Source organism: Sebastes fasciatus, chromosome 1 (genome assembly GCF_043250625.1).
Source record: "Sebastes fasciatus isolate fSebFas1 chromosome 1, fSebFas1.pri, whole genome shotgun sequence".
In the NCBI taxonomy this organism is placed as follows: Eukaryota; Metazoa; Chordata; class Actinopteri; order Perciformes; family Sebastidae; genus Sebastes; species Sebastes fasciatus.
Genome location: NC_133795.1, coordinates 25,357,280 through 25,372,919, shown reverse-complemented (window position 1 = coordinate 25,372,919; position 15,640 = coordinate 25,357,280). Strand labels below are relative to the sequence as shown.

Genomic DNA, 15,640 nt, shown 5'->3' with positions numbered 1-15,640 from the left:
CTGTTAACAGTTACATTTTCCTCCAAGTATAGCCTGAAATTAATCTTGGAAATGAGAACAGGAAGGAGGAAGATATACTAGAAAAAATGTGACCCAAAGGACAACAACCATTTCATTTGGTTCATCAAGGAAATATATTGATCAAAATGGTGTAATGTTTTCCTGAGCAAACACCAAATGTTACTGTATTTGTAGCATATTCTCTCCTGAGTATGGAGTGAATGCCTCAGTACCTAAAGAGCTCTCTCATAGAGAAGCCCCCTTCCTTCAGCACAGGGCTGAGCAGCTCGGCCAGGTACAGCCAGATGTGGGGAATGTCGATGGACATGTCATCCGCTTGTTCCAGCGTATCTGCCAACCTGAGAAAATAAAACAACACAGTGGTGGTTAGGAAGCAAAGAAAAATGATTATATTACTGTTCCTGTGGTCTAAAAGGTGACAACTACACTCACACATATACGTGTATAAACTAGTGCCGACCTCGACCAAATAAATTCACAGTCGACTAACGCTCATACGATTTTGTCGACTATTATTAATCAACAGATCTGTAAAACTGAGTTTCTCTACAAAGAATCACACAAAAGCACCACTTTAAATCTTGTGTTTACCAGAGATGTGCTCATAAGTTTCTTGGAAATAAGTCATTAAGCATGAAAAAGAAGAAAAAGAAATCTGAGTCGACTCAGACCAAAATGACCGTTTAGGTGACTAACAGCAGGCAGCCCTACTATAAACATGTATAAAACACAAAGCTGCTCAAATACATAAGTTACTATTTATTATTTTATTTAAGAAACAACTAAATATTGATTAACACCCAAATCATTTTTTAATTATGATCTTGAACGGGAAAATGTTTGAATGTCACTCAGACAAGAAAAAATACACTCTCTCTGCATTTGTTTGATCTTTACCAATTTATTTCTACCTGACGTCACTTTGAGTTTTCCTTTTTGAGTTTGAGAGAAGTTCTGAATTTGGATGAACTGACTGTTCTGTACTGAAATTACAGCTAACCTTCAGTAGTGTTTTCTTTTAAGATTACAGGACACTGAAGAACTAGAAGAGAGTTATGATCCCATTTTATGGTCCTGTAATACAGGAAAGATGAGCACTTGTACTCTCAAGAGAAAAAACAACCCTTTTTGAAAAGGCCTTCATGTTTACACAGTAATTATGGGATTTTCATACCAATGTGTCTTTTGAAAAACCGCCACCAAGCAGAAAACTGGATTCCTATCGTCATTTAACAGACACATAACACGATTTACACATGTTCAAATAGTTTGTTTCAGAATTACAGATTTTATACGATGATCAATTTACTGGCCAAATTAATCTAAACTAAAACGAACAGGAACAATAACACACGGTATTACTGAAACAGGAAGAAATGAAAGTATATATGACAGTAAGAAACTGTGGAGAACTATAAATGATATTCTAGGATCTATGGATAACACAGCAACAAATAATGGGGATCCCAATAATCCATGAACCAAAAAAATCATTAGAAGGTGACATCTTAGAATAAGAAAATGTGTTTCAATCAATATTCCCACTTTATGGGAACACAGCAGGCACAATAACAAAAAGCTGGCACGCACAAAAAGAGCCTGTGGCTTTCCAAAAAGTTAACGATTAGCTCCTTGTACGTAGAAACGTATTAGGCTGAGTGCATTAAAGAGTAGCTGAACTGACCCTTTGTAGAACTGGGGTTTGGGCAGGATGCCCTGCTGCACCAGCTGGAAGAGGAGCTGGCCCACGTGGTCCCGTGTTATCTGACTGCGCTCCAGGGTCGACTCCACCCCGACGCGCACGAAGATGTGCAGCTGAGAGTCCAACTCGAGCTCGTCCACACACTGAACAGCCTCCTGCAGAAAACAAAGAAACGTGATCAGGACTGAGTGGAACTAGTAAGAGAAGAGGAACTTAAACACTACATGCACTTTGAATTCTATTAGTTGTTGTTGCATGCTCAGTGATAAAGCTATTGCTCTGATATTATCAACCTTGTAATTAAAGAGCAATACATTAAAGGGATAGTTCAGGTGTTTTGAAGTGGGGTTGTATGAGGTACTTATCCACAGTCAGTGTATTACCTACAGTAGATGACGGTCGGCACGCCCCAGCTTGGAGAAGCAGACAGGAGTTAATGTACTGCTGTGGACGGGGCCGGTAACAAAATGTATTTAAATCACCAAAAGAAAGGCCCACCTAAAAAAAAATCGATATCAGTTTAAGTGTACGCTATATTTAGAATATTTTCACTGCTTTACCTTGCTGTCAGACAGCACAGACTTTGAAGAGAACATAGATGGATATATCCCCGTCGGAAAGGGCTGTTTGACGGCGAGGTAAAGCAGTGAAAATATTCTAAATGTAGCGTGCACTTTAACTGATATTGATTTTTTTAGGTGGGCTTTTTTAGTTGGCTAAAATACGTTTTGCTGCTGCTCCCGTCCACAGCAGTACATTGCTCTGCTTCTGTGCAATAACTTCTGTCTGCTTCTCCAAACTGGGGGTGTGCCGACCGTCATCTACTGTAGGTAATACACTGACTGTGGATAAGTATCTCATACAACCCCACTTCAAAACATCCAAACTATCCCTTTAATCTACATACTTCATTAAATGTATTTTAAAGAACCAAATACATGATGCGTCTTTTTTTTTTTTTTTTTTTTTAAATTGACACAAAGCAAATTAGGCATTTAAATCATACATTATGTGAAAATAAGGCATAGATGAAGAAACAATCACTAATTTATCAACTGAACACCTAAACAGGCATCTACTGTTGATCTTCTCGTGAATATCAGTACCTTGTAGTCATTTATGTGCAGGAACTCGTCGATTATGGCCTTGGACTTCCTCTCTATCTCCTCCTCAGACAGAGCAGGTCTGTCCGGGCTCTGGACCACTGGCTCAGGTTTCACTGTCGACGGAAAAAAACCAACCGTGTCTGTCTGTGGTTAAGAGCACGATGAAGATCCATGTGTGGTCTTCTCTGATTGAATCACATAAGCATCGACTTACTCTATTCTGATATTCATCAATATAATAATCGCAGATTATAAGCAAAGTTTTTCAATTTGTGATTCAGATTTATGTTTTCTGGGACGACATATCCAAGAGAAATAATCACTGACTACCCTAAAGAAACCACAAATAATAGCCAAAGCCAAAGTTATGGTGTGATCCTTTTGTTTTCCACCTGCTGTTGCTCCTAAATTGATTTAAATGTGTTGTGATACACAGAAAAACAATATACAAGTAAATTTATATATGGTTAAAATTATGATTATTTATGTTTTCTGTTTATTTTGATTATATCATTAAAGGTGTGTTTACATTAGTAATGTTTGTGAACAGTAGACAAAAAGGTTGATATCAATTATGATCAGATAAGAAACTGAAATTAAAAACAGTGTATCAGTTATTTATATGATTACAAAATAATTGATTGGAACTTTAACGTTTTAGCTGTTCCATAAAGTAAATATTTATTTTCTGAGTATTGTAAATAAAATAAGTAAATAAATTGCAAAAACAAGACTTTCTAGAGCTGCTGCTGGTTTGAGAAGAAACGCCAATAAAATAGTGACTATATTCCACATTTGATAATATAATTTGATACTATAAGTAACGACAAAATTATAAAAATGTATCCAGGATTTTTGATGGAAAATAAAACTTGCTCACAGCTTAAAATGATAGAAACCAATATATAGTCTGTTTATATATTCAAAATGATTTCATGCATGTTCAGTGTTGTGCAGCACAGTGCGTCTCACCAGGCTCCCTGACTCTGCTGCGCTCTGGCTCTGTTTTGTCCTCGGTGACACTCGGTCTCCGGGGCTCGGCTCCCTCTCGCTCCCGGTCCCTCCACAGCTCCTCTGTGTTTTGATTCTCCAGCAGCTCCTTCGAACTGCCTCCCCTGGTGAACGGTCCGGGCCGTGACGACGGAGGGGCAGCGATCAGTGGCTTCTCGCTGCGTTCTCTCCCTGCACTGCTACGACTGCTGGGAGAAAAAGAAAACAAGTCAATCGGGGCGTTTCTGTATGTGTGATATTAACTATCAGAAGCACACGGTGTTGTTTCTTTACCTTCCCAGAGTTCTCCTGGGGTCAAAGTCGGGGTTCTGTGGAGGAGTGGTGGACGGTTGAGGTGAAGGCGTCGACTGCAGCGCGGAGAAACGATTGAGGCCAGCTGTCCGAGATAGTTCTGTTATGAAGAGAAAAGTTAGAGGAAATATGAATGACAGAAATGATCAGAAAATCAAAGGAAATGATTGTGGATTATTAGAGCTAAGGTGTTGTTTCACTTGAGTCACTTCATGCAGTGTATAAAGGACTAATATGTCAAGAGGGGAAGAAAGTACAAAATTCAATGATGATCAATAGGAAAAAAATTCTAGTGAGCTTCAGGCTCTCAAAAAACGCTCCCGATGCTGTCGATGTGACACTCACCGCCACTTCAGAAAGCGATTGGTGAGGTGTGTGGGGGGTCAGAAAGTAAGCAGGGCTGGAGCTTCTTTCGGCCTCTTTTTTCAGTCTTTACACAACTATTTCTGTCACTTTGATGTGTACAAATGAGTCCAACACTGTGAACGCCTCAGAGGACAGATTGTCCAAAAGTGTACGCCATTATCCCCAACAATTCCCAGCCTTCGAGAGTGGCTGTTTGGAACAGCTATTAACGTTCTTGTCTTGTCTTCCGATCCACTGTGGTTTTGGATCAGTTTATACACGTTTTCTTACCTGAGTCACTGGCCTTGGCTCCTCCACTGCTGCCCTTCCCCCACGTGACTTGAGCTCGGGGGCCCAGCTGGATCTTCTCATCCATTTGAGGCTGCAGAAACAGAATCATTTAAAAACAAGCTCATATGGAAAAAGGCAAAAGGCAAATGAGGAGAACATTTGAGGCAAGATAAATGACTTACATGACTTAAAGCCCCCCTCCAGCATATTTTGGAATTTCTAAAATATTTCATATTTATTTGAGTCAGTCTAAGTTGATCAGCCACACTTGTAGCAACTCTTGACGTAATAACTAATCATAAGGTTATAATTTAAATGTAATAAAAGCTCATAATATAATAATCAGCACATATTGTAATAACAGTTTTGTTCAAAAGGTAATAAGTTATTACATAATGAGCACATTATTACATTATAAACTAAAACAAAGTTGAATAATGTAATAAATTCAGCACATAATGTTATAATTAAAAAAAAAAAAAGAGTACTCTACTTGTCTTCTTAAAGCAGAGGAACCCCTTTAGTTTTATATGACACAAGTGGAGTAGATCATTTAAAGCAACTGGACTTTGTCTGTTTGGTCAAGAGGACATTTTCATATATCAGTTCCATATTGATGAAGCCACCTGGATGAGAGACTAAAAGATATCCAGTGACCTGGACCAATGAGAACCTTTACAGAGATGACGCTGATTTATTATACTGGTGATTCTAAGCATGTGAAATAACTGTTCTACACATACTTATTCCAGTTACCGTAATTGTTAGCTGATCCAAGCAGCAAACCATTTTATGTAACAATAATCAATGCAGTCAATACTGAACCTCACGCTGGTCTCAATGCTGTCCATTATCCATTATCCCGCTTATTACACGGGTACTTACTTAAGAAATCAACAATTTGAATCAGAACTGCGCCCATAGCAACGATCTGTTATACATAGCAACGGTCTGCTATAAAGAAATAACAGACTGTAGAACGCCGTGATTGACCAATCAGAATCGAGTATTCAACAAAGACCTGTTATAAACATGTATAAAACGCGAAGCTGCTCAAATACATAAGGTACTACAGTATATTACTATATAACCATCTAAACTTGGTTGAAAAAAAGATGCAATCTGGTTTCTATAGTAATGAATTACATCTGACTATTAATCACACCCCATTCTCTGTTTGAGAAAGAACGTTAACAAAAAGACAGGAACTGTCTGGAGGAGGGCTTTAAACCTGCAGGTACATGATTGTCACTTTAGCGTTCTAAGCTGCCAGAAATAATACACATCAATCAGTGTAGATACTAATACGCTTGTGTTTCCTAGCCCTAACAATCTGACTAAGGACTTTTAAAAAAAAAAAAAACTAAATTCCTCTGCAATCCACCTTTTACACCAGTTCATTTGTATTTGGGGTCTCAAGAACGCACTGGTTAAAACCTTTGATTCAAGATGTTCTTCTGGTGCGACTAACACTGAGAATATGTCAGAATTCCTCCTGCAGGGGGAACTAGTTTTCTTTTTACAAACCATTACCTCATGGATCCAGCAGAGGGACTGCGTACTACTGAACATAAACCACAATAATGCAGATCAGAAGAGGGCAGGGACAGTGTGTGAGTAAACATAATGAGCCACAGGATTCCTCTTGGTGCCGTGTAAACAGTTATCTGCTGTGCACAGAAACTTTCTACGGAGAGAACAACAACCACCGGTGAAGGAGCTGCTGACTGATGTGGAAAAACACTCTGGGAGACAAACTTGTCCCGACACGAAGAACAACCTCACCGATTTATCTAAATTACAAAGCAGACCTGACAATATTCAACCAAGACTCAGTGAACAAAGCAGCCTCGTGATTCATCACTGAATCAGACTCAGAAATTACAAAATGCTGCAACAAAGACTTTCAGGCCAAGTATGGATACTTGATCAGTTTCTAATCAGTGGTCATTGGGATTTTCCCAAAGTGAAAAAAACAGTCTTCCACTCCTTGGGTGACTTTACTGTCTTTCAGAGTGGAGGTAGACTGAAGGTACTGGTATCACATGAAACTAGACTTGAGTCTAACTACTCAAGATATGTGAATGAAAATGGGTTCTATGGGTACCCACAATTCTCCTCTTTAAAGACATGTCCACTTTATGATAATAACATCAGTTTTGGGAAAAAACAATGCGGTTTATTTGCATGCAGTATAAATGTGTTATTTACGCCTATTCTAAAATGGTGTGTTTGAATATTTCTGAATACTGGGGTCCCTAAACAGTCTTGGAATTACATAAATTGGGTATGACTGTAAAGCTGTAAGCTGCTCCAATGAGCCCAATTGTATTAATGTGTGATGATGTTAGTCCTCATAGTAGACATTTCATTGTAGTGAGACCATTTCTTTTTTTATTTGACATCACTGTATAAAATGACCTGTGGTGACCTCTAGGATAATCACAGCCTCATGAAACTTTACAGCAACAAAGTAAAGACCTAGAGCATTCAGAGGATGGATGGCTTTCCTAGGTAGATTGAAAATAAGGGGGTTGCTGAGCAGTTTCCAGAACGGAAGTGCTCGCCATCCAATCGTTGAAAAATGCAATTCTTGCAGAAATCTCCAAATGTCCAAATTTTTTAAAACCAAATCACAGCATGGCTTTTTCTATGGTGTTCCTCAAGGTCTTTGTGTCTTAATGTGGTATTTTTGAGGGATTATTGATAATTTATATGAATATTCGAGTGGTAAAGAAATGGTTAAATTTAGCACCAAACTACTTAAGATACTTGATAGAGCATGGGAATGACCATCGTATACTTCTATCATAATGTTCTAAGCCCTTATACAGTTGCAAAATGTATTTAAATTAATTATTATTATTATTTTAATTTCTCCGCTGCACCTCAAATGAATCTTTTTGGCATCCGTGATGTAAAAAAGAGGTGTGTCGTGCCATGTTATGAATTGAATTAAAAGTTAAAGTTGTTATGTTGTCACTGTTATGCTCATCTGAAAGAGATCATAAAATACAGAGGTAGGCTACAACAAAGCAGACAGATGATGCAGATGTGCCACACGTCATATTTAATTGAGTTGCTTTAAAATGACTGCTCCGAAGCAAGGATGTCTCATTTTGTTAAATGCCTGCTGCCTCCACTTCTCCCTCCTCCTCCTGTGTCTGCCTTTCCCTCCTCCGTTTGCATCTCTGGTGAGAGGGACTAAGACGCAAGGAGAGGAGGTGAGGAAAGGAATCAAAGATGTACAAACTGAGAAATGAGAAGAGTCTCCTGTATTTGAGTGCTTGCTTGGTTCATTTGTACAAAAAAAAAAAGCAGCAGCATATCTCACCTTGGAGATCTTTGGGATCTTGGTGGGGTCGATGGTCCTGCTGTTCTTTGTCATGGGCACAGTGTTCCAGGTCTCTTCTCTCTGCACGCGCTGTTCTCTCTGATCTCGCTGCTGGTCTCGCTGATCTCTCTGATCTCTCTGATCTCTTGGATCTACGAGGCCAAAGAGACAAACGCACACAAAATACAGTTTTTTAATTGAGTTAAGTGAAATCTAATGTCATTTTTCATTCATTAAATCAACAGTGAAAGCTGACAGAGTGACATTTTTTGGCTGTTTCTTGCTATACATGATGAAATATTATAGGTCAGCTAACAGATGGGAGTGAGTGGGGGGGGCTTCCTGTCTGCTGTTGGGCACAATAGCGTCTCTCTGCAGGCTATAGGGACGGGAAGTCTCTCTGTATGCTCGCAGGCTTCCTGAGTCACTGTAGCTGTGCCGATGTGACTCTAAGCCTTAAAGAGGATTTAGACTGCAGGCCTGACCTGTCCGTCTCTTGCTGTCCTTGGAGAGCAGTGCCTGGTGCACTTTTCTCTGCTCCTCCTGCTCTTCAATCTTCGCCTCCTTGTGGATCTGCTCGATGGTTTTCGGGCCCTGGTCGGCTCTCCTGGACACCCAGTTGTGCTGCAAGAATAACGAGAGCCACAATGACATCAGAACTGAATCAAGCGGTAGTGTCAGTAGTTTCAAACTGATTTCTTTTACTTGATCTGAGCCATTTCAAATGACCGACCTTAAACATCTTCAGAGTATTGTGGGTTTTTATCATAGCAGATATACCTCTATCAGTTGTCAAGCACAGAAAAATATCCTGATTGGTGATGAGTTAGACAATGATCATAACTGACAGACACATGTGTTAACAAGGTTATCAGTTTCAACTTGCATTACAACACTTCATTTGTTATTAACATTTGTTTCATTCCACGATGCTGAACATGCCGCTTTTGGTCTTTAAACAAAGTGGATCCATTGCGCTGCATAAGTAGACTTGCTCATTTTCATTTTAAATTTGACGAGAGCGCAGCACAGCGGGGCTCGAATCTGTGTTTCCAGCGTCTTGCAGGAGACAGTGACATTGACTCAAACAGCTTGTGTTTGGTAAGAGTTACTGTAGGAGAGAATCACAGTGCAGATATCTCTGGAAAGCCTGACATGACACTTGTCATGTTGAGACATTTGCTCCTCGTTTGTTTCTCTTCCTCCTCATGTTTGTTCATCAACTCTTTATTCATGTGTTAGTTTGTTTGACCGGGACAACACAGATACATATTGTAACATCAGGAAAATCACTGCATCAGATGTAATGTATATATATATATATATATATATATATATAGAGAGAGAGAGAGAGAGAGAGAGAGAGAGAGTGAGAAAGAGATGCAGAGAAAGAGAGAATTACTGTAGTTCTACAAAAAATGTCCATATGTTGTCATGTCGGAAAAGACCCAAAATGAACACTGTAAGCGGACTACTTGATTACTATAAGCAAATTATTTAAACAGCTTTTGTATTGGCATCATTCTGTCTGATCCATATAAGCGGTTGATCACTGTAACTGTGATCACTATAAGTGGTTTCCAGTGTATATGCATAGCGGTGACAGCCTTGCGGTGACAGTGTTGTAGTCTTTTTGCAAAAAAACATATTGATTAAAATAGTGCATTATCTTATATTTTTGTCATATTGACCAGCCCTAATCTGACTTTACACCCACATACAGTATATATGGATTAATTGACACTATGTCTGGTGAGTCCTGTTTTAAAGCCGCTGGCAAAACACTAAAACAGAACTGTGTACATAATATGTGATCACATTTTTACTGTGTTTACAGTTTACTTGCATCACTCAATCACGTATGATAGAGTTAATGGCATTCATTCACTGTTTTAACCTATTAATAAACATACAGTATACATATGTGTTTACAAACATTGTAGTGCATTGAATGCGTATTAATATTATAGGACACCGTTATAGGAAAGTTCTAATTATGTATTCTGATCATGTGTTATCAGCAGTGATAGGCTCTACAGTGTATTTCCCAACAGGTTTTTCTCCCATCACTCTTTCTGAAAAGGTGTTAAAATTCAATAACAAGAGCAGTACTAGTAATCCATTTAACAGAATATGAGCAGAATACCTGATGCCATGTTCCAGGAGTTCAGAGAAATCAATGAAACAAACCTCTGCGGGAAAATTCATCGTGAAACCGAGCTGGCATGAACATGAGGCGGGACAAAACAAACATCACAACAACACACACACACACACACACACACACACACACACACACACACACACACACACACACACACACACACACACACACACACACACACACACACACACACACACACACACACACACACACACACACACACACACACACACACACACACACACACACACACACACACACACACACACACACACACACACACACACACACACACACACACACTCACACACACTCACCAATCTGAGGTCTATGATGTCTTGTAACATAAACCGTATCCGAGATGTGGTCTTCCTCTCCTTGACGATTTTTTCCATCTGATTGAAATACTGATCCATCCGAGGCTGCGGAAAGAGAGAGAGAGAGAAAGAGAGAGCGAGGAAGTTAATTTGAGACATGGAGGTTATATTCTTTATTCCTCTATTCAATTTTACTGGACAGCGGGTTTCAGGGATTTCCGCATTATTTCACTAAACTGACAGATTGGTCGGTTTGTTACTCGGAGCAGAGGCCGTCCTGACCGCCCGAGATTAAATTGGAACAATTTGGGAACTAAAACTGTAATAGCCCAGAAAGCACAGACGCAATCCCACTGTGATGGCCCGACATTAAAACAGCCATGTTGACAAAATGACCACATTAAACATGGTGGAACTCAACTGAAGGACAAGATGAGTTAAGACAACACTCTGTAGGATTTAATGTAGAGAAATTACTCTTTTCTGTTGGTAAACAGGGTAAAAATCCTTCAGTAGCAAACAGAGAAAGAAACAGCAGATTTAAGTTGTTCTGTTGAGTTCAGAGCGGTGGTCCCTGCTGGTCACAGGGCTTTCCTTTTGCAGGATGACCGGTAGATGATGAGGATCAAACCACACATCACAGGGCAGCAGAGAGAGAGAGAGCAGACAAGCCCTCGAGTCAGCTGTGTCTCTCCAAACATCTGAGGATTCTCGCTGTGTCCAGCTGGGAGTCACTGATGTCAACAGTAGAGCCAGTCAGACAGACAGAACAAAGCAGAGCATCCACTATGGGGATATTCCCGTTTCCTCATAACCCACATAAACAGTTTCTCCTCTGCCTCTGGAACCGAATGTAGCCCAGCCGGTGTGGGAGTGAATCCCTCCACTACTTTCTCTTTTATGCCGCTCAAAACCGCGTTGCTGTAGATCATAATCCCCGCCACTATCACCTAATTTGCCAAGAAACCGACCAAATATAGAGGAATTCATCTTTGTGGCATCTACAGCCGGCAAGTAAAACAAGTTTTTACTACAGCTAGAGATAAACTATCAGGCCTGCTCAATGTGCCAGTGAGGCTGTTAAGGTTACACATACACTCTTTATAATTCATAATAGATAACAACTGGGGCTGCCGATTGATTAAAATATTTAATCGTGATTAATCACAATTTAATCACACATTTTTTATCTGTTCAAAATGTACCTTAAAGGGATATTTGTCAAGTGTTTAATACTCTTATCAACATGGGAGTGGGCAAATATGCTGCTTTATGCAAATATATGTCTATATTTATTATTGGAAATCAATTAATAATACAAATGACAGATATTGTCCAGAAACCCTCACAGGTACTGCATTTAGCATAACAAATATGCTCAAATCATAACATGGCAAACTGCAGCCCAACAGGCAACAACAGCTGTCAGTGTGTCGACTTGACTATGACTTGCCCCAAAACTGCATGTGATTATCATAAAGTGGGCATGTCTGTAAAGAGGAGACTCATGGGTACCCATAGAACCCATTTTCATTCACAGATCTTGAGGTCAGAGGTCAAGGGACCCCTTTGAAAATAGCCATGACAGTTTTTCCTTGCCAAAATGTAGCCTAAGTTTGGAGCATTATTTAGCCTCCTTCCCAATGAGCTCGTATGACATGGTTGATACCAATGGATTCATTAGATTTTCTAGGTTCATGTGATGCCAGCATCTTCACACCTTAGCTTTAAAACTGAGCCTGCTACGACCTAAAAACATGCTAGCTGTTTCCCCGTTTCTAGTCTTTATGCTAAGCCAACCTGCTGGCTGTAGCTTCATATTTACCATACAGACATGAGTGGTATCAATCTTCTCATCTAACTCTCTGCAAGAAAGCAAATTTCCCAAAATGCTGAATTAGTATCACCCACTCAGACTCTCCTAATGAATCAACTTTCTTCTCCGCCTCACCTTGGCCTTCTCAAAGTCCAGGTCCTTGCCGATGGTGGTGAGCAGCCTGCACAGGCACTCCAAAGACTCCTGGTCGTGGTTCTTCAGCAGCTTGACGACACAGTCGTGCATGATGGCCTCCGTCAACATCTTGAGCTTGAAGAGCTCGCCGATGAACCTGATGTTGCCGATGGAACGCCGCCGGGCCTTGTCCTTGTCTTCCACCAGCTCTTCCTGAAGCCGCTCGCGCTCTGTCGTCTGAGGGGACCCAAGGCAACGTCAATCAAATACTTGCCCAAGGAGGTTATTCACAAAACCGCCAGAGTTTCATTCTCTCCCCCCCCCCGTATTAAAAATGCTTTGATACAGATTGAAAATGGGTGTCACACTTGAGTAATTCATAGAGCACATTACCGATGCAGCAGAGTCCAGCTCTTTCTGCTTCCTCTCGAACACCACGTCGTCCACGTTGTCTCTCTCAAACTCCTTCTGGCAGCGGTTTAGCAGCAGCTTGCGAAAGTTCACGGAAGTGTTGGGTTTGTCAGTCATGGGCACCTTGAGCTGTACAGGAACAGCAGACATAGTAGATTATAGTAAAGAAACAGAAGTATAATAAAGGCAAGTTAGGTGACAAACTAAACCTTTAAAAATGTAGAACAGTGACTCGAGTGTCCAGCAGACGAGGCCACAGACTTAAAGGAGTTTTCTGCAAATTGTTAACAGAGTTCCTCATTGCAGAAATGCTTATTTAATGAAAAGCGATCCATTTGAAAGGATTATCAAAAGATGACATTTACTACTTCAGTCCAAACAGTGTAACAGCAGCTCTTCTTCTCACCTCCCTCTGCTGAAGATAATGGGTGTAACACATCTTACGATATCTTCTTGCAAGTCATCAGAAAATGATAATGCTCACACTATATCATCACATTGTATTGAACTGTGTTGTATTGCACACCATTATGTTGCATCGAGGCAGAGATGAATCTAAAGCCATCGATCCGTTTGCGGCTGAAACATTTAGCAAGTTGTTGAGATGCAAATTGGATTGGTTTCATTTGGGATTGCACAAACGTAGCGTAAACTGCACAGTCTGTGCAATTCAGAGAAGTTTACTTGTTGTTGAACTAGAATTCCCCTGTGAATTAATGAACCAGAGATGAGGTAAGATAATTCATTCACTTCCCTGCCTGCTTCTCTACCCTTAAGTCGACACGACGAGCTGCTTACCGCGATGAGGCAGCGGCACATGTTTCCATAGGCCACGGAGAAGCTGGGCTCGTCGATGGCCTTCTCAAAGACCAGGTCGATGACCCCTTTGAGCCTCTCTTCTGTGTTGATGGTCAGCTCCGTCACCTGCTTCATCAGCTGGGCGAACTTCTGAGGTGTCAGCTTGTTCAGGATGCTGCGTACCTTCTTGAAGAGCTCCTGAGAGGAATCAGTCATTATGAGCACAATCATTTTATTTGAAGATTATCTTGGACATATCATTAAAAGCTAACTCTGTTACAGGGATGGCAATTATTGATAGTTTCTGATAAAGATACCATTTTACAAAATGCATATTTTCCCTCATAACTGTCTGTTTATTACGTAAAGTTGTTTCCTACTGAGGTAGATCAAATCATTTATTGAGTAATAACAAGTAAACTTTCATTTTGTTTTCCAATTTTTAAAGAATTAAACCAATTGATTCTGTTATGATCTACAATAATTGCATCTGCCATTTTTTTCCTCTTCTGTGAAGTGTCTTATTTCACCCATAATGCATTGCGCAACAGGGTATCTAAGTCAGTGTTACATTAGTCACTCATAGGGAAGCTTCATGCAACAGGTAAATTTAAGTGTCTATAGCAAGTCTGACTTAAAGTTAAATTTAAGAGAAAGACTAGGTCTATTTTTATGCAACCGGCCCCTGGGTGCTGATGTCTGGGAAAGCTTCTCTTTTGTGCATCTTTTCTGTGTGTTTGTGTACATGCTTGTGTGTATATTTGGCCCTACCTGTGTGTTTTGCGCCTCAGGATCCTCTACAACAACCTCCGGCCTCTTCATGCCAGGTTTCCAGGCATTCTCGGATTTTTTCAGCTGAACGTCCTCAACCGACACGTTCATGATGATCTTCCTGGGTGGAGGCCGCCGTGCCCCGATGTTCATAAGCTGTGAACGCAATGAAAGAATACAGCACGTTAATATGTCTCGTCACCAGCTACACAATATATTATAAATTGTCTATCTGCAATGAAAAACAACAAAATATAACCACAAAAAAACAACATAAAACAAAGCTAAATGACTTGGTAGCTCATAGTTCCTTGTAATTTTAAGAGCCATGTGCAGACAACACATCTCTGCCAGAATACTCTCTGAAATTACCTTGTGAAATATATGAAATCTGCTCTACTTTAACTGACCCTGCATTGTCTAGAAGAACAGAACTCTAATGCAGGGGCGTCAAACTCATTTTAGTTCATGGTCCACATGCAGCCTAATTGATCTCATGTGGGCTGGACCGGGAAAAACATTGTATAATAACCTATAAATAACAACACCTCCAAATGTTTCCCTTTTTAGCATAAAGAAGTACAAGTGCACTCTGAAAAACATTCACAATTAATAAACAATCGCTTTACAAAACAAATAATGAGCAGCCTGAGATGTCTCGCTGATCTCTCAGCTACGACTAAAAACAGACTGCTGCTCTTAAACCTGCCAACAATTCATTTATCTTCACTGTTCTCAGTTGTCCTTGCAAGTTATTGTATTTTCCGCCAAGATGAGTCTGATAGTGGCGCCAAATATTATATTCCTTGAGCACTGAAAGGTGCTGTGAAAACACCAAGCACACTTTACCTCTGAAGAAATACAGTAGGAACTGGTCCATTTTTCTTGGAAAACCCAACACAGTGTGTCTACTTTTCTCCTTTGTTGACATTTTCCACCGGCGGCTCCTGCATGAACAGTAGCCTGTGCTTGACAGTTGTGTCACGTAGCCTGTATGTAAGCATGTGGGATGTATAAAAGCGTATCCAGCATAGGGCCTGCTACTCTTATGAGGACTCCCAGTGGATAAATAGCAGTGCATTTTATTGAAAAATTGGAATTAATGACTTCTCTGCATTTTTCACACT

At 40.1% G+C, this 15,640-nt stretch overlaps 1 protein-coding gene across 24 annotated transcripts in view; it reads right to left on the bottom strand.

Moving 5' to 3' along the window:
* eif4g3a (eukaryotic translation initiation factor 4 gamma, 3a) overlaps nt 1-15,640 on the bottom strand; it is a 65,987-nt gene that overhangs the window by 5,682 nt on the left and 44,665 nt on the right. For 20 of the 24 annotated variants that reach the window (XM_074639521.1, XM_074639640.1, XM_074639485.1 and 17 more), the window contains 13 exons: nt 14,514-14,669; nt 13,743-13,940; nt 12,927-13,073; nt 12,534-12,770; nt 10,583-10,687; nt 8,587-8,725; nt 8,102-8,253; nt 4,768-4,858; nt 4,114-4,231; nt 3,802-4,028; nt 2,830-2,942; nt 1,706-1,878; nt 234-359 (listed from right to left, as the gene is read on the bottom strand). In XM_074639521.1, the coding sequence (XP_074495622.1) occupies nt 234-359; nt 1,706-1,878; nt 2,830-2,942; nt 3,802-4,028; nt 4,114-4,231; nt 4,768-4,858; nt 8,102-8,253; nt 8,587-8,725; nt 10,583-10,687; nt 12,534-12,770; nt 12,927-13,073; nt 13,743-13,940; nt 14,514-14,669 (1,982 nt within the window). The remainder of the gene's footprint in view (nt 1-233; nt 360-1,705; nt 1,879-2,829; nt 2,943-3,801; nt 4,029-4,113; nt 4,232-4,767; nt 4,859-8,101; nt 8,254-8,586; nt 8,726-10,582; nt 10,688-12,533; nt 12,771-12,926; nt 13,074-13,742; nt 13,941-14,513; nt 14,670-15,640) is intronic. The other 4 variants (XM_074639495.1, XM_074639667.1, XM_074639678.1 and 1 more) reach the window with 1 other exon arrangement.